General features: G+C 43.1%; 1 protein-coding gene across 1 annotated transcript in view; it reads left to right on the top strand.

Annotated features, from left to right (window-relative positions):
• Window positions 1-7,452, top strand: part of pcnx2 (pecanex 2) — a 30,215-nt gene extending 22,763 nt beyond the window's left edge. The window contains 5 exon segments of the mRNA XM_014179915.2: window positions 1,243-1,473; window positions 4,852-5,126; window positions 5,542-5,717; window positions 6,138-6,571; window positions 6,856-7,452. Coding sequence (XP_014035390.2) covers window positions 1,243-1,473; window positions 4,852-5,126; window positions 5,542-5,717; window positions 6,138-6,571; window positions 6,856-7,026 — 1,287 coding nt within the window. The 3' untranslated portion in view covers window positions 7,027-7,452.
• The last annotated feature ends 11,474 nt before the right edge of the window (window positions 7,453-18,926 follow it).

Here is an 18,926-nt window from a genome sequence, read left to right as displayed (position 1 = left end):
TAGTTACTCCACAATACTAACCCAAATGAAAAGAAGGAAGCCTGTGCAGAATAAAAATATTCCAAAACATGCATCCTGTTAGTCCTGAATACAAACTGTTATGTTTTTGGCAAATATAGTACAACATACAGTATTAATGAGTACCACTCTCCATATTTTCAAGCATTGTGGTGGCTGCATCATGTTAAGGACTGGGGAGTTTTTCAGGATAAAAAAAACGGAATTGCGCTAAGCACCAAATCTACACTGGAGTTTCTTACCAAGAAGACAGTAAATATTACTGAGTGGCCAAGTTAGTTTTTACTTAAATCTACTTGAAAATCTAAGACCTGAACATGGTTGTCTAGCAATGATCAACAACCAATATGACAAAGCTTGAAGAATTCTGAAAATAATAATGGGCACAATCCACGTGTGGAAAGCTCTTCGAGACTTTCTCACAGCTGTAATCACTGCCAAAGGTGATTCTAATGTCTATTAAAATATATATATATTTAACCAGGCAAGTCAGTAAAGAACAAATTCTTATTTACAATGACAGCCTACCCCGGGCCTATTGTGCGCCACCCTATGGGACTCCCAATCACGGCCGGATGTGATGCAGCCTGGATTCGAAACCAGGTACTGCAGTGACGCCTCTTGCATTGAGATGCAGTGTCTTAGACCACTGGACCACTCTATTGACTCAGGGGGTTGAATACTTATATATCTAATTAATTTTTCATATATGTTTTTGTACAAATGTTTGAATTTTTCTTCCACTTTGACATTACAGAATATTTTGTGTAGATTGTTGACAAAAACATTACATTAAATCCATTTTGATCCCACTTTGTAACACAACAAAATGTGGAAAAAGTCTAGGGGTGTGAATACTTTCTGAAGGCACTTTACAGTAGAGCTGCAAAGATTGATTTATTTAGGCCAGGATGCAATCAAAGGCGCATTGTCGATAAGTGCACTGACTGCACTTTGCTTTTAAAGGTTATTTACCCTTGAGCTGACATCTGCAGCGTTTACTGTGAATGTGATTCCCGCAAATGTCAAGAGAAATTGCCTTTAAAAGGAGCAATTCACGGGTAAAAGCGGCGGATGTCGGCTCCAGTGCAAATTGCGCTATAAAAGTTTTGGACAATGCTCTGTTAATTGAATCCTGTCCTTTAAGTGGTTCAGTAAATCCCTGAAACAAAGCTTTTACTTATGGCGGTTCTACTTACTGCTCTGTTCCTTGGTTGTTTTCAGGACCACTTCACATGTCTGGAGGAGACAGAGGAGCCAGCCATCTTGTACGAGGCCATTAGTAACTACAAGACCAGTCTGGTGATCTGCCATGAAAGCGACCCAGCCTGGAGGAAGGCAGTTCTGTCCAGCCGGGACACTCTTCTCACACTGAGACATATGGTGGATGATGGCACGGACGAGTACAAGATCATCATGCTCTACAAACGCCACCTCAGCTTCAAGGTCATTAAGGTGGGTGTGGGATGAATGGTGTAGGGTGTAGTTGCCCCTAGACACTGATCTTGGGTCAGTTTTGCATTTTCCCCACCAATGGTTAAAAAACTTTGTCCCGGATTGGAATGAACAGTTGTGCTGAACACATAATGAATTCCAAGCCCCTATTCTGTAGCCACTTCTGTAGATCTGTGAGGAGTGTATAAAGTAAGCAATATGGCAGTTTTTCTACCAACCAAAAGGCAAAATGAAGCTATTACAATATTGCTTACATTAATCCAGTCCTTTCAGATCTATGGAAGTGCCTATGGTATTATAGTTCATACTGGAATTATTCAGCATTGCTGTCTATTCAAGCTGTGTGAAGCTGTTTGGAACATGATATGAAGTTACTCTGATGTGCCTTCAAAAATTATTCACACCCCTTGACTTTTTCCACATTTTATGGTGTTACAAAGTGGGATTAAAATGTATTTAATTGTCATTTCTTGTCAACAATCTACACAAAATACTCTAATGTCAAAGTGGAAGAAAAATTATAAAATATGTATTAAAAAAAATATGAAGAAAAATATACTAGTATATCTTGATTTGATACGTTTTCAACCCCCGGAGTCAATACATGTTAGAATCACCTTTGACAGCAAATACACCTGTGAGCCTTTCTGGGTAAGGCTCTAATAGCTTTCCACACCTGGTTGATTGGTTGATAATCATTGCTAGACAACCATTTTCAGGTCTTGACATAGATTTTCAAGTAGATTAAGTCAAAACTGTAACTCAGTTTCTTAGGAACATTCACTCTTCTTGGTAAGCAACTCCAGTGTAGATTTGGCCTTGTGTTTCTGGTTATTGTCCTGCTGAAAGGTGAATTAATATCCCAATGTCTGGTGGAAAGCAGACTGAACCAGGTTCTGTTTCTTTTTTATCCTGAAAAACTCCTCAGTCCTTGATTTCAAACATACCCATAACATGATGAAGCCATGACTATGCTTGAAAGTATGGAAAGTGGGACTCAGTAATGTGTTGTATTGGATTTGGCAAAAACATAACACTTTGTATTCAAGACAAAAAGTAAATTGCTTTGCCAAATTCTTTGCAGTATTACTTTAGTGCCTTGTTGCAAACAAATCAAATCAAATCAAATTTATTTTTATATAGCCCTTCGTACATCAGCTAATATTCTCAAAGTGCTGTACAGAAACCCAGCCTAAAACCCCAAACAGCAAGCAAAGCATGTGAAAGAAGCACGGTGGCTAGGAAAAACTCCCTAGGAAAAACTCCCTAGAAAGGCCAAAAACCTAGGAAGAAACCTAGAGAGGAACCAGGCTATGAGGGGTGGCCAGTCCTCTTCTGGCTGTGCAGGGTGGATATTATAACAGAACATAGTCAAGATGTTAAAATTTTAAAATGTTCATAAATGACCAGCATGGTCAAATAATAATAATCATAGTAGTTGTCGAGGGTGCAACAAGCACGTCCGGTGAACAGGTCAGGGTTCCATAGCCGCAGGCAGAACAGTTGAAACTGGAGCAGCAGCACGGCCAGGTGGACTGGGGACAGCAAGGAGTCATCATACCAGGTAGTCCTGAGGCATGGTCCTAGGGCTCAGGTCCTCCGAGAGAAAGACAGAAAGAGAGAAAGAGAGAATTAGAGAGAGCATATTTAAATACACACAGGACACCGGATAAGACAAGAGAAATACTCCAGATGTAACAGACTGACCCTAGCCCCCCGACACATAAACTACTGCAGCATAAATACTGGAGGCTGAGACAGGAGGGATCAGAAGACACTGTGGCCCCATCCGATGATACCCCCGGACAGGGCCAAACAGGCAGGATATAACCCCACCCACTTTGCCAAAGCACAGCCCCCACACCACTAGAGGGATGTCTCCAACCACCAACTTACCGTCCTATGACAAGGCCGAGTATAGCCCACAACGATCTCCGCAATGGCACAACGCAAGGGGGGGCGCCAACCCAGACAGGAAGACCACGTCAGTGACTCAACCCACTCAAGTGACGCACCCCTCCCATGGACGGCATGGAAGAACACCAGTAAGCCAGTGACTCAGCCCCTGTAAAAGGGTTAGAGGCAGAGAATCCCAGTGGAAAGAGGGGAACCGGCAAGGCAGAGACAGCAAGGGCGGTTCGTTGCTCCAGCCTTTCCGTTCACCTTCACACTCCTGGGCCAGACTATACTTAATCATAGGACCTACTGAAGAGATAAGTCTTCAGTAAAGACTTAAAGGTTGAGACTGAGTCTGCGTCTCTCACATTGGTAGGCAGACCATTCCATAAAAATGGATGCATGTTTTGGAATATGTGTATTTTGTACAGGCTTCCTTCTTTTCACTCTGTCAATTAGGCTAGTACTGTGGAGTAACTACAATGTTGTTGATCCATCTTCAGTGTTCGCCTATCACAGCCATTCAACTCTAACTGTTTTAAAGTCACCATTGGCCTCATGGTGAAATCCCTGAACGGTTTCTTTTCTCTCTGTCTGTATCTTTGTAGTGACTGGGTGTATTGCTACACCATCCAAAGTGTAATTAATAACTTCACCATGCTTAAAGGGATATTAAATGTCTACTTTTTCTATTATTACCCATCTACCAGTAAGTGCCCTTTGCGAGGCATTGGAAAAACCTCCCTGGTCTTTGTGGTTGAATCTGTGTTTGAAATTCACTGCTCGACTGAGAGACCTTACAGATAATTGTATAAATGGGGTGCAGAGATCATGTTAAACTATTACTGCACACAGAGTGAGTCCATGCAACTTATTATGTGACTTGTTAGGCAAATACTTACTCCTGAACATATTCAGGATTGCCATAACAAAGGGGTTGAATACTTATTAACCTAAGACATTTCAGCTTTAATTTTTTATTAATTTGTAAAAACATAATTCAACTTTGACATTATGGGGTATTGTGTGTAGGCCAGTGACAAAAACCTCAATTTAATCCATTTTAAATTCAGTCTAAAACACAAAATATGGAAAAGGTCAAGAGCTGTGAATATTTTCATAAGGCACTGTATATTAATAGAGTTTAGAGTGAGCACTGTGGGGTGGACGAGTTGTTGGTTTGATTAATGAAGTAAAGAAACTTTATCCAAATGGGTCTGCCATATCCAGTTGATTAAAATTGTGCTCTAATCAGAGTAAAGAAATGTGGAATTGGACAAGGTGTGTGATGTGTTTTCAGGTATCAATAGTACTATCCTGATCCTTCTCTCTGCCATCACCAGTAGATTGAAGTCATGATTCAATCATAGTATCATAGTTGATTAAAATTGTGATTTAAATCAAAGAAGTATGGATTTGGACTGTGTCATGTGTATTCAGATGTCAGTAATACTACCCTCTTCATCCTCTCCTCTCTTCTAGATCAATAAGGAGTGTGTAAGGGGCCTGTGGGCCGGCCAGCAGCAGGAGCTGGTGTTCTTGCGCAACCGCAACCCAGAGCGCGGCAGCATCCAGAACTCCAAGCAGGCCCTCCGAAACATGATCAACTCGTCGTGTGACCAGCCGCTGGGCTACCCCATGTACGTGTCCCCCCTCACCACCTCCTACATGGGCACCCACAAGCAGCTGAGGAGCATCTGGGGCGGCCCTCTCAGCCTGGACAGCATCAGGACCTGGCTCTTCTCCAAGTGGCTGCGGTGAGTACTGGCTGCCAAGGGGAAACAGAAGGGTATCCTTTATCAGCCAGTCTGCTAGTGCTCTGCTCTCCTATGGATGGAATCCAATCAGGGACTTTTCTGCTGTGACAGCACCACTCTTTCCAAACCCTATAGGGCTAAAGTGCTGCGACATGTTTGACTGCATCCAGAGAGATTGAAATAACTAACTGACCATTAGCATCTTCTGTTAGGCTAATGGAACTTTTATGTTTAGAGTGTTTATTGGGTGGAGGCACGGCTGCACTGTGTAAGCCTTTTATAGGTCCATGCTTTCGATTGACATTAGATGTAGATTTTTTCAATCCAGATTCATTGCCCTTGACTAAACAACATTTTAATAGAGCTGTCGGACAGCATATAAAGGAATCATAGGGCTGTGTGTGTTGTGTTGCAGGGTGCGGAAGGATAACCTGACCAGTTGTAACAGTGGTGTGAACATGGAGGATGTGGACTGTGCAGGGGGCTCCTCTTCTCTGAGCCACAACCCAAACTCCATCACCTCCCAGAGCCTGAGTCTTTACCAGGCCAGGCCCAACAGGACCTCTCACACCAATAGGCAGCATGCTGCAGGTTTGGTTCACCAGCTTTTCTCTGGAGATGCACACGTATGCTCAACAAATGCAATACATGATACGTTTAAAGGGATGGTTCACCCAAGTTACTAATTTACATATTGGTTTCCTTACCATGAAAGCATTACACATCTAAGTAGAGTACATTGATGTGTCTTGCACAGCTATGTTCAGGGGTTTTGCCATGTTAGGTTCTGACATGTATGTTCAGGGTTCTGCCATGTTAGGTTCTGACATCTATGTTCAGGGTTCTGCCATGTTAGGTTCTGACATCTATGTTCATGGTTCTGCCATGTTAGGTTCTGCCAGCTATGTTCATGGTTCTGAAACGTTAGGTTCTGACCGCTATGTTCATGGTTCTGCCATGTTAGGTTCTGACACTGACTGTGTCTTCTTGTCTTTATGTGCATCCATCCAGCCAGGAGAGAGTACCGGAGCCGCTCAGTGCAGCCCCAGAGCCAGCGGCCTCCAGTCACCAGCCAGTCAGGGCCCATCCTGGACAGCCAGCAGGTGTCAGCTTCTGCCAACGGCCTGGTGCAGCGCCTCTCCAACAGCCAGCTGTCCTTCAACACCTCCATCGCCTCTATCTTCTCCCAGGTGCCGCGGCTCTCCACGGCCGGGGGCCAGCTGAGCTCCCAGCTCCAGGCTGCAGCCCACCACCGCTCAAGCCAGGTGTCATCCTCCAGCTCCACCCTCAGCCTGCTGTTCGGCAAGAGGAGCTTCTCCAGCGGTCTGGTCATTTCCGGCTTGTCGGCGGCTGAGGGGGGCAACACCACGGACACGCAGTCGTCCAGCAGCGTCAACATCGCCATGGGTGGACCCTCCTGCCGGTCCACAAGCCGAGCCACACAGGTAGAAGCTCCAGCCCGATAACATATTTAGTAGCATTTATTAAGCTTAATTCATGAGACTATATTAACGTTTAACTATGTTGTGGTTACCTATGTTAGCATTTAATGTCAACAGTTGATTGAGGACACTTATCAGACATGGGTCAGAACCTTTAAATAAGTCAAATTCAAATGAGACTAAATTTGCTTTTTAGTTGGTACAATGCATCAGATATCAGATCGTATTAAATAAATGTAATGAAATAATTCTGAAGGAATTTTCTATCTTTTCTATGTTGCTCCCAGTGGACATCAGAGCCCTACGAGAGTATAGATGCAACCTACTCCAACACTCCCAATGGCGCGAAAGACAACAAGCCTTCAAGTGACAAAGGCTGCACACAGGGCGCGGATAAGAGCCAGGAGGACACGACAACTTCTGAAACCCACGAACTTCCAGAACAAAAGACTATCTGAGACCACCAACACCTGCCTCACTCCGCAGCATGTTCAGCCCCAGTTTTCTGAATGTAAACAACAATGCCTGTTGCTCGAGTGACAAAATAAACTTTTTTGTAAGAAAGACAACTCCTGCACCGTTCATGATCCTACACCGGGAGGGTTGTCCAAAGGGTTGTGAATTATGTGGTGTGTTAATAGTGTACTAAAAACTCATAAACACTTAACAAATTAAACACATTCAAAGGTTCAGTCGTGTTCAGGGTGCCGCTGGATCAATGGATTCATTTCATACTGTGCTGTAAATGTGAACAATAATCACAGATCACTTTAAGGATATATCTGGTGCATGAAATATGGGCACTTTCCAATGACTGATGTTAATTTTTCACAATGTGCTCAGTGTACCAATAAAAAACCTAACAAAAAGGTGCTTGAAACTAAGTTTTGAGCGTTCATAAATTGGAAAATATTTCGTCCCTTTCTAAAGGTTGTATCGCTATTGGTTGGTGAGGTGCTGGCTGGGAAAGTAGAACACTTAAGCCTTTTCCCAATTGTGCAAAAGTAAGTCCTCTCCTCGACTCCTCTGTCTTCCTCTCCTCCATGACCCGGAAACTCATAATTGGTCGCCATATGTAGGAGTGTCAATTCGTTAATAGGTGAACAGAGGAGTCTGCTCCTCGATTGGCTCTGCAGAGGATTCTTGGGTGTATCCTACCGCAGATGTTTTCTCGTAGGAGAAAAGCATACATATGTTTAAAAACAATACACAACTTATCCTTTTAAGTATAGATTGTCTAGCACACCTCCATACATTTCTTTTTACCACACTAAGGGTCTTGCCCATTAACCCTCTGAATGACACACATACACAATCCATGTCTCAATTGTCTCAAGGCTTAAAAATCCTTCTTTAACCTGTCTTCTCCCCTTCATCTACACTGATTGAAGTGGATTTACCAGTGACGTCAATAAGGGATCATAGGTTTCACCTGGATTCACCTGGTCAGTCTGTAATGGAAAGAGCAGGTGTCATAATGTTTTATACACTCAGTGGATATAAAACAGGAAAATCCCGTTTCTGACTGCACTGGGCCTCTAATGAAATGATGGGTGGCCATCTGCGCTCTTTAAAGGACCTTTATATCAAATAGTGTCTGTTACAGGTGAGTAGGTTTCAAAATATATAAGAATACTGGGAGAGATGGAGACCTGCACACTGTCGAAAATGAGGAAAAATCCAAAACGGGTTTAAATGCAAAAATAGAGATTATTTATTGGGACATCATGATGCCCAAAAAGTGCATTGTGCAGAAAAGTTCATAATGTAAGGTGAAAAAACAAAACAAACGTTTCGGCATCAAGCCATCAGGGTTGCGTTCAGTATGCCAGAACGGCACACAATGTTGAATTCAACAGACACGGAAACGGTACTGTACTGAACGACCAGTTAAAAAATGTGATTACGGTGGCCCAGAGGGCAGTTACCATATTATGGTGTGCTGCATGAGTTTTGCGAATTCAGATGGTCACACCCATATTGCTGTCCTTGCACACCCATACAACCGCCCTTGCTGTCTCTGCCTGGCCGGTTTCCCCTCTTTCCACTGGGATTCTCTGCCTCTACCCCTATTACGGGGGCTGAGTCACTGGCTTACTGGTGTTCTTCCATGCCGTCCCTGGGAGGGGTGCGTCACTTGAGTGGGTTGAGTCACTGACGTGGTCTTCCTGTCTGGGTTGGCGCCCTCCCTTGGGTTGTGCCGTGGCGGAGATCTTTGTGGGCTATACTCGGCCTTGTCCCGGGATGGTATGTTGGTGGTTGGAGATATCCCTCCAGTGGTGTGGAGGCTGTGCTTTGGCAAAGTGGGTGGGGTTATATCCTACCTGTTTGGCCCTGTCCGGGGGTTTCATCGGATGGGGCCACAGTGTCTCCTGACCCCTCCTGTCTCAGCCTCCAGTATTTATGCTGCAGTAGTTTATGTGTCTGGGGGCTAGGGTCAGTCTGTCACATCTGGAGTATTTCTCTTGTCTTTTCCTGTGTCCTGTGTGAATTTAAATATGCTCTCTCTAATTCTCTCTCTCTCTCTCTCTCTCTTTCTCTCTTTCTTTCTTTCTCTCTCGGAGGACCTGAGCCCTAGGACCATGCCTCAGGACTACCTGGCTTGATGACTCCTTGCTGTCCCCAGTTCACCTGGCCGTGCTGCTGCTCCAGTTCCAACTGTTCTGCCTGCAGCTATGGAACCCTGGCCTGTTCACCGGACGTGCTACCTGTCCCAGACCTGCTGTTTTCAACTCTCTAGAGACAGCAGGAGCGGTAGAGATACTCTCAAAGATCGGCTATGAAAAAGCCAACTGACACTTACTCTTGTGTTACTGACTTGTTGCACCCTCGACAACTACTATGATTATTATTATTTGACCATGCTGGTCATTTATGAACATTTGAACATCTTGGCCATGTGCTGTTATAATCTCCACCCGGCGCAGCCAGACGAGGACTGGCCACCCCTCATAGGCTGGTTCCTCTCTAGGTTTCTTCCTAGGTTTTGGCCTTTCTAAAGAGTTTTTCCTAGCCACCGTGCTTCTACACCTGCATTGCTTGCTGTTTGGGGTTTTAGGCTGGGTTTCTGTACAGCACCTTGAGATATCAGCTGATGTAAGAAGGGCTATATAAATAAATTTGATTTGATTTTGATTTGATATTGATCAGGCCAAATCCACCAAATGATCTTATTAGATCATGTCCCAAAGTGAGATGTCGAACCGAGTCGACTGGAAGTCAACCCAAATAAAAGCATAGTGTGTATGGGAACACAAATTTCTTTGTGTTCCCGAGTTTCCATTTAGCTAAGGAAGTATCACAGTTCAGTTTAATGTGCAACGCAAAACACCTATGTGTGGTTAAACGGTGCACAGTAAGTTTACCTTCTATATTTGTAAAATTATTTTGGGGTGATATGAATTTAGTTTCTGGGGTTTCCAAAACCGTATAACACGCGATCTTTATTAACTTTTGACAGAGCTTGTTGTACACATTGGCTGCACTGTGGTTGAGCTAGATCTAATGTAGAACGATAAAGAGCCTGCAAATTATAGAAAAGCAGTTGGGAAATGAATGTTTCAATTTCAGATACTTATTATTAAGTCAATGAATGTGGATAAATGGAGGTGGTTAACTTCTAACCCCAGTGCCATATCTGCAGTGGCAAACATTTTGATTGTGCCAAATCCGATATTCTACTAATTATGACAGTGCGAGACATGTTTTATATACTGTACATTTCATGCATTTTCATTTGAAGAAAGAACATCACATTTAGGGTTAGATTCAATCCAATCGCCCTTTGCCGGCTATGCACCTTTTAAAGGCAATGTTTCCGTGTTCATGGAGACCAGAAACGCTGCATAATGTTTTTTTATTTGTTATTTTTATTATTATTATTTACAATGATGGCCAAACCCGGAAGACGCTGGGCCAATTGTGCGCCGCCCTATGGGACTCCGAATCACGGCCGGATGTGACGCAGCCTGGATTTCGGCTCAATCGGAAATGACCATTAAATGTCAATCGCGCTATAATCGGATCTTCCTCGATCACTATTTATTGGGTACAGAAACAAATAGCAAAGGTGTCTCAGGCAGTATTTGTAGTATCTAAATATAGTGTAACCTAAACCTACTGATCAACAGTGGTGTAAACTACTTAAGTAGTTTCTTGGGGTATCTGTTCTTTACTTTACTATTTATATTTTTGAGAACTTTTACTTCACTACATTCCTAAAGAAAATAATGTACTTTTTACCCAAAAGTACTCGTTACATTTTGAATGCTTAGAAGGACAGGAAAATTGTCAAATTCACGCAATTATCAAGAGAACATCCCTGGTCATCTGTACTCCCTCTAATCTGGCCGACTCACTAAACATAAATGTCTGGGTGTTGGAGTGTGCCTCTGGCTATCCATAAATAAATAAAATAAAAAAACAAGAAAACGGTGCCTTCGTGTTTGTTTAACATAAGGAATTTTAAATGATTTATACTTTCGACTTTTACTGAAGTAGTATTTTACTGGGTGACTTTCACTTTTACTTTTACTAATTTTCTATTAAGAAATCTTTACTTTTACTAAAGTTTGACAATTGGGTACTTTTTCCACCACTGCCGATCAATGTATAGAGTGAGAGCAGTGCTGTAAGAGGGTGCAGTCCAGAAATTAGATGAGAGCTCTACCATCTATGCCAAAAGCCTGTGCCTGTGATGGCGACAGTAGAAATGTCATCACCGCATTCTACAGTATTACCATGCTACAGTATTCATTCCATGCCATAGACGTACATAGAGGCTGTCAGTCAGTCAGGACCAAAACATTTTCAGTGGTAACCCTCATTATGGGCCATACAATCATTACCGTCTGGGCATCAGTAGATACCGTCATTCTGGCTCCTATATGGCTGTAAGGCAGTTTTCAGGCTGTTGTGAAAGGCTTCATGGATACTTGTTAGTCAGTGAGACCAGTCTCAGATACAGACCATCGTTACGGCTCCACGTCAGTCAGCACCTCCGCAATCGCCTCTTTCAGAACCCTATATACTATTCTGCCATTCTATCTCTCTCCTGTTTGATTGGGGGCTTTAATGTTTGCCAGAGAATACCTGGAGTAGCTCTTGTTACCAGCATGGGGGCAGTAGTTGGTTGGGTTTGTGGAGGTAGGGGGCATGTAAAGGGATCCCATTAAAAACTGAGAGTCAAATGTTTTCAGAGCCTGCAGCTGGTTAGATCAGTCTCCCTCCGACTGATTGACATCTCGGAATGGCAACATCTCATAATAAGCTGTTAACTGGGTTGAGTGCAGACAGAAACACTTTGTTCTGGACTGGGGCCTGTCCAACCCAAACAGGACCTCGCACCTGAATCTAATCCCACCTCTCCACACTGCTGAGGCTGTGGGGAAGGGAGTGAGGGTTTTGGGAGGCTAGGGGAAGGTGTGGGGCACAGCTTTTTTTTACCTTTGTTCTGGCTGTGTTGATGCTTTTGGAATTGTGGGAAAATTTAAAAAACTAAGTTCACATTCTTCCCAAACTGTCCAGTCTGTCAATTGGCATAATTGGTTTTCTGGTGTTGTCTTCAAGACTGCCATCGTGAGCAGCCTTCGCTGGGTTCAGCTGTCAGTCTCACTCTTTCTCTTTCTGTGTGTGTGTGTATTTGTATTTATTAAGGATCCCCATTAGCTGATGTGTGTGTGTGACACTCAACCTAGCTCCCACAACCAGACCCAGGTCATGAAATATACTGTAAGGCTATGTTCAGTAGAAGAAGTTACAGAGAAGATATTACATTTTAGTCATTTAGCAGACGCTCTTATCCAGAGCGACTTACAGCAGTGAATGCATACATTTCTCTGGCCCCCCGGGGGAACCGAAACCACAACCCTGGCGTTGCACACACCATGCTGGTGTCACAAACACCATGCTCTACCAACTGAGCCACAGGGAAGACTTCAATACTACGGAGTCAAAGGATAGAATGTACATCCCCCTCCATATGTAGTACAGTAAGTGGAACTCTTTGAATCTGATTTTCCCTTTAGAAAAAAATGGTTCTTAGATGGCCTCCAACCCTGCTCTGTCTTTACCTTCTACCTCATGTGTCCTGAGGTGGATTCTTCAGGGAAAGAACACTGAGGCCCACAGAGTCCCAGTGGAAAGAGCATGCTCTCTGCCCATCTAGAACACTTGTTATTGCTGACACAGAGGGGGTGATTTGCTAACATATTGTTATCAGTATACAAGGGGCTGTTTATGGGGGTGGCAGGTAGCCTAGTGGTTAGAGCATTGGGCCAGTAACCAAAAGGTTGCTGGATCAAATCCCTGAGCTGGCAAAGTAAAAATCTGTTGTTCTGCCCCTGAACAAGGCAGTTAACCCACTGTTCCTAGGCTGTCATTGAAAATAAGAATTTGTTCTTAACTGACTTGCCTAGTTAAATTAAGGTAAAATATTATTTTGATATAGCGATCGAGTTGCTGGTCAAACGGGGCCAGACTGTACTGTACGTGTTTTCAGGGGGAAATGCTAATCGAAGGTGGTGTTGTTTTCCAGGGGGCATTCACAGTAATAGGTGAGGAGATGGCCGAGAGTAACAACCACAGTCTCTAGATGATGTTTCCTAGTAATACTATACCTCTCTTCCTCCTTGTCCAATCTGGCCTTAGGCATCTCAGTGCTAGAGGCGTCACTACAGACCCTGGTTTGATTCCAGGCTGTAGCACAAACGGACGTGATTGGGAGTCCCATAGGGCAGCGCACAATTGGCCCAGCGTCGCCCGGGTTAGGGTTTGGCTGAGGTAGGCCGTCATTGTAAATAAGAATTTGTTTTTAACTGACTTGCCTAGTTAAATCAATTTTTTATAAAAAGACGGTCTGTGTAAGTTCCGATCTTCAAGTGTGGGTGGATTTAAATGTGGAATTCCTGTCATTGGCCAAATACACATCCAACACTTTCTGTCCCTTCAGAAAAGCAGTTCAACCTTATAACTCCGTTCTATTAATCTATTCATTAATCAATTAATAGCCTCCATACCACGCCGCAGTGCTAAGATAAGGTGAGGTCTTTCAATTTCTGCTTTATATTTCAGGTTAGCTTTGTAATCTAGCCACAACAATGATAGTGTGTATTGCCTTATTAATAAACTGCTGTTACTGTAAATGGTTAGCTAACTGATATATCCTAGCTACCAGAGGTGGGTAGTAACGCGCTACAAGTAACACATAACATGTACTTAAGTACATTTTTGGAGGAATTTCTACTTTTCAAGTTACTCTCTGTTGGCAGTACTTATACTCTTACTAAATTTTGTACTTACTCAGTACATAATGGCGCTGGAGGGGATGGCTACGATTTTATGGGTTCCTAACCAATTTGCTATTTTGTGTGTTTTTTTGCAGTGTTTGTAACTTATTTTATACATAATGTTTCTGCTAACGTCTCTTATGACCGAAAAGAGCTTCTGAATATCAGAACAGAGATTACTCACCTCGAACTGAACAAAGATTTTTCTTTAATGAGTCTGACGCGAAGGATATACTGCAGCTCCCGGACCAGGCCCAAAACCCCGTCATTTGCATGAAGAGGAAATGGAGATACAGGGGCTGAAGATCCGGGTGCCTTGTGAGAATTTGTCGGCGAGTAGGTAACCCGCCTCTACCATCCGTCTTACTGGCCAACGTGCAATCACTGGAGAATAAACTGGATGAGCTCCGTTCCAGACTATCCTACTAACGGGACATTACAAACTGTAATATCTTATGTTTCACCGAGTCGTGGCTGAACGACGACATGGATAATATACAATTGGCTGAGTTTTCCCTGCATTGGCAAGACAGAATAGCTATCTCCAGTAAGACGAGAGGTGGTGGTCTGTGTCTATTTGTCAGTAACAGCTGGTGCGTGATATCTAATATTAAGGGAGTCTCTAGGTTTTGTTCGCCCGAGAGTTTATCTATATTTTTTGTAGCTGTCTATTTACCACCACAAACCGATGCTGGCACTAAGACCACACTCAACAAGCTGTATAAAGCCATAAGCAAACAAGAAAATGCTCATCCAGAAGTGACGCTCCTAGTGGCCAGGGACTTAAATGCAGGAAAACTTAAATCCTTTTTATCTATTTTATACCAGCATGTCACATGTGCAACCAGAGGAAAAAAAACTCTAGACCACCATTACTCCACACAGAGAAACGTACAAAGTTCTCCCTCGCCCTCCATTTGGCAAATCTGACAATAATTCTATCCCCCTGATTCCTGTTTACAACAAAAACTAAAACAGGAAGTACCAGTGACTCGCTCAATATGGAAGTGGTCAGATGACACGGACGCTAAGCTACAGGACTGTTTTGCTAGCACAAACTGGAATATGTTCCGGGATTCATCCGATGGCATTGATGACATCATCCCCACAGTGACCGTACGTACATATCCCAACCAGAAACCATTGATTACAGGCATCATCCGCACAGAGCTAAAGGGTAGAGCTGCCGCTTTCAAGGAGCGGGACACTAATCTGGATGCTTATAAGAAATCCCGCTATGCCCTCAGATGAACCATCAAACAGGCAAAGCGTCAATACAGGACTGCGATTGAATCCTACTACACCGGCTCTGATGCTTGTCAGATGTGGTAGGGCTTGCAAACTATTAAGGACTACAAAGGGAAACCCAGTCGTGAGCTGCCAAGTGATGCGAGCCTACCAGACTGACTAAATGCCTTTTATACTCACTTCGAGGCAAGCAACACCGAAGCATGCATGAGAGCACCAGCTGTTCCAGACGACTATTTGATAACGCTCTCCGAAGCCGATGTGAGCAAGACCTTTAAACAGGTCAACATTCATAAGGCCGCGGGGCCAGACGGATTACCAGCATGTGTACTCAGAGCATGCATGGACAAACCAACAGTGTCTTCACTGACATTTTCAACCTCTCCCTGACCGAGTCTGTAATACCTACATGTTTCAAGCAGACCACCATAGTCCCTGTGCCCAAGAACTGTTAATGTTGCGACAGTTCGTTTCTGGTATTAGAACAAAATAGTCAGCACATAGTAACTTCTGATTTAGTTGTACTTTAATTAATGCAAACACGTGCGTGGTATATGTGTGGTTCGTATATATACGGTCTCGCTGTTTTACCTCGCAGGGCAAAACAGAGAAGAGAGCGACACATCCTATTGTTCTCTCTTTTATACTGAGAGATATTTCCCGCTTAATGCTGGCCTGTCCGAGGGAGGAGGAGCGTGGTTTAAACTTGCTCCTCCTGTCGTCGGCGTGTAGGCTGATCCCAGCGTCGTGACGCACTTCCTGTTGCCGGTTGTAGTTCTTCTTGTCTTCAACAGTTGATTTCCCTGTAGTTTATATACTTAATATTGTAGAATAGCTTCCCGGTATATTATAAAGGTTATGCATACAAATAGCCAGTTCAACCCTAACAGAACGCCAAGGTAACCTGCCTAAATGACTCCCGCCCCATGGCACTCACGTCTATAGCCATGAAGTGCTTTGAAAGGCTGGTCATGGCTCACATCAACACCATCATCCTGGAAACCCTAGACCCACTCCAATTCGCATACCACCCCAACAGATCCACAGATGACGCAATCTCAATTGCACTCCACATTGCCCATTCCCATCTGGAAGTCTAGGTCCAAAAGGCTCCTTAACAGCTTCTACTCCCAAGCCATAAAACTGCTGAACAATTAATCAAATGGCTACCCGGATTATTTGCATTGATGCCCCCCCCCCCTTTTATACACTGCTGCTACTCACTCTTTATTATCTATGCATAGTCACTTTACCCCTGCCTATATGTACATATTACCTCAATTACCTCGACAAACCTGTACCATTGACTCGGTACCCCCTGTATATAGTCTCGTTATTGTTATTTTATTGTGTTATTTTTTTTACTTTAGTTTATTTATAAAATATTTTCTTTAAACTTCCTTATTTTTTTTAACTGCCTTATTGGTTAAGGGCATGTAAGAAAGCATTTCACAGTAAGCTACACCTGTTCGGCGCATGTGACAAATAACATTTTATTTTATTCGAAGTAATTTCTGAAAGAACTAACTTACTTTTTACTCCGTTACATTTTACCAAATCACTTCACTTACATATATTTATATTATTGTTTCGTCGCTGTTGGATTAAAACCTCGTAACTACAAATGTGTTTATTATTATGTATCTTTTTTTACGTGAATCGATACTAATTGTTCACCATTATGTCTGTAGGAACGTTTCACAACCTCTTGACCAATAAAGTCTATTCAAAATAGCTTGTTATCAAAACTCTGAGAAAAGTTGTCTGTCAATCCCCGTATCTCCACCACGGCTCTTGAAGTGAGCACGCATCTTCACTGTTGAGAGTTCTTAGCCAGACGCGATTAGAGGTAATTTTTTTTTTTTTTTTTTACTTTTACCACTTTTTCTCCCCAATTTCGTGGTATCCAATTAGTAGTTACAGTCTTGTCTCATCGCTGCAACTCCCGTACGGTCTTGGGAGAGGCGAAGGTCGAGAGCCGTGCGTCCTCCGAAACACAACACAACCCAGCCAAGCCGCACTGCTTCTTGACACAATGCCCGCTTAACCCGGGAAACCAGCCGCACCAATGTGTCGGAGGAAACACTGTACACCTAGCACGATGGGACAAGAACATCACTGCCGGCCAAACCCTCCCCTAACCCGGACAACGCTGAGCCAATTGTGCGCCGCCCCATGGGTCTCCCAGTCTCAGCTGGCTGCGACAGAGCCTGGACTCGAACCAGAGAGCTAAGTTACACTTTATTACCTTCCGCCTTTGTAATATAAAATATTTCTGCAGTAAGATAAGTATTTCTCAGTAATAATTCTGCTGTTGATATTGTGTTTTGAGGGAGAGTGCAAATGAAATAGCTAGCTTTGGCTAACCCAGGATCTGACAAAGTTTAATCATGTTTTTAGCTCTCCAAATGATTTCTGTTTGTTGGCTAACTAGCCACCTTGTCATTGGCATAACGAGTGAACAAATGAATCAGATGTGTGTGTGTGTGTGTGTGTGTGTGTGTGTGTGTGTGACAATAGCTAACTAGTTATAACATTAGGTTGCCACTAGATATTATGGTTAAGCTAACTAGCTGCATTGTCACCCATGTAGCTAGCTTCCTCCCACTACGTTGCTCTCTCTCACTCTGTTGTGTGTATCTAAATGTCATTCTGTTTTAATGACAATGCCTATAAGTACATGTCATACAGTGAGTGCATCATCTAATTAAGTTTACCCCTAGACGTATTCCACATTTTGTTGTTACAGCCTGATTTAAAAAAAAAAATAATAATAATAATTACATTGACATTTTTCTCTATTTTTGGACTTGGAAAACGTCATCAAACTCAATTGCCTTTTCTTATCAATTTTTTATTTGGCTTTCCCACATTTCAAATTCAGTAGGGAGATGACAAGCCTAGTCTACGTGAAGTAAATATGTTGGGACCTCTTCACTAGCTGATCACCACTACCAAGATCTGTGTCAAGATCAGTTACTTACCTCACCGGCTCTCCCCCTAAACTCTATGTATAAGAGAGCAGATCTGGAATCAGTGTGGCAGGATAAGATGATTACACAGAAGGATCCCCGCAATTTTACGTGATGGTTTTCTGGGGGGGATAACAAGGAGGCAACTTCATTTAACTCTGATAGCTTTTTTTCGAATGTTTATAGTGCGAAAAGTTAAACAATTAGTAAATCATGCCGCAAGAGGTACCCGATCAGGGCAAATAGGCACTGGAACAAATAAAGTCAAATCTGAGCGGTGCCAGATTCTGTTCCGGCTCAAATTAAGCTCTGGAAACGCAGCAGTTGGCATTCCCTAACAGAAATATGCAAAAACCCTCGGCTAGGATCTCGCTAGCTTGTGCTTGGCTCTGCCCACCTCCTTGCTTGTTCCGCAAACTGTGCATCATTGGCTCCCATTGTAAACGACGCCGATGTGCACATGCACTTTAGACAACAGTTCGCTGATAAAGTGGAGAGGTTACATAATGAGATATGAATGAACAAGATCATTAAAAAAAGTATTGGCAACCAAGCACCAATCATCATGTCACCAGCATACAAATAATACCCTTATCGATATGTATTGGAAATCTGCTTCAAGCTCATCAACGTGCGAAGTTCATTCCAACTTATTTCATTTGCCTAATAAACTCTTAATGCCTCTTCCACATCGTGGTGGGAGGACAACAAAACATATCATTGTGTGACTCTACATGATGGTTAGGGAGGGTGCGTTATTTATAATAAGGGTTACATGGAGTTCTCTGAAATTAAAATGGATGGCCCTCCCTTCAGCAGTGGCATGTATTCATGGATACCAAGGGAAGCCAG

Source organism: Salmo salar, chromosome ssa28, assembly GCF_905237065.1.
Source record: "Salmo salar chromosome ssa28, Ssal_v3.1, whole genome shotgun sequence".
NCBI classification, from domain to species: domain Eukaryota; kingdom Metazoa; phylum Chordata; class Actinopteri; order Salmoniformes; family Salmonidae; genus Salmo; species Salmo salar.
This window is presented reverse-complemented; position numbering and strand designations above follow the sequence as displayed.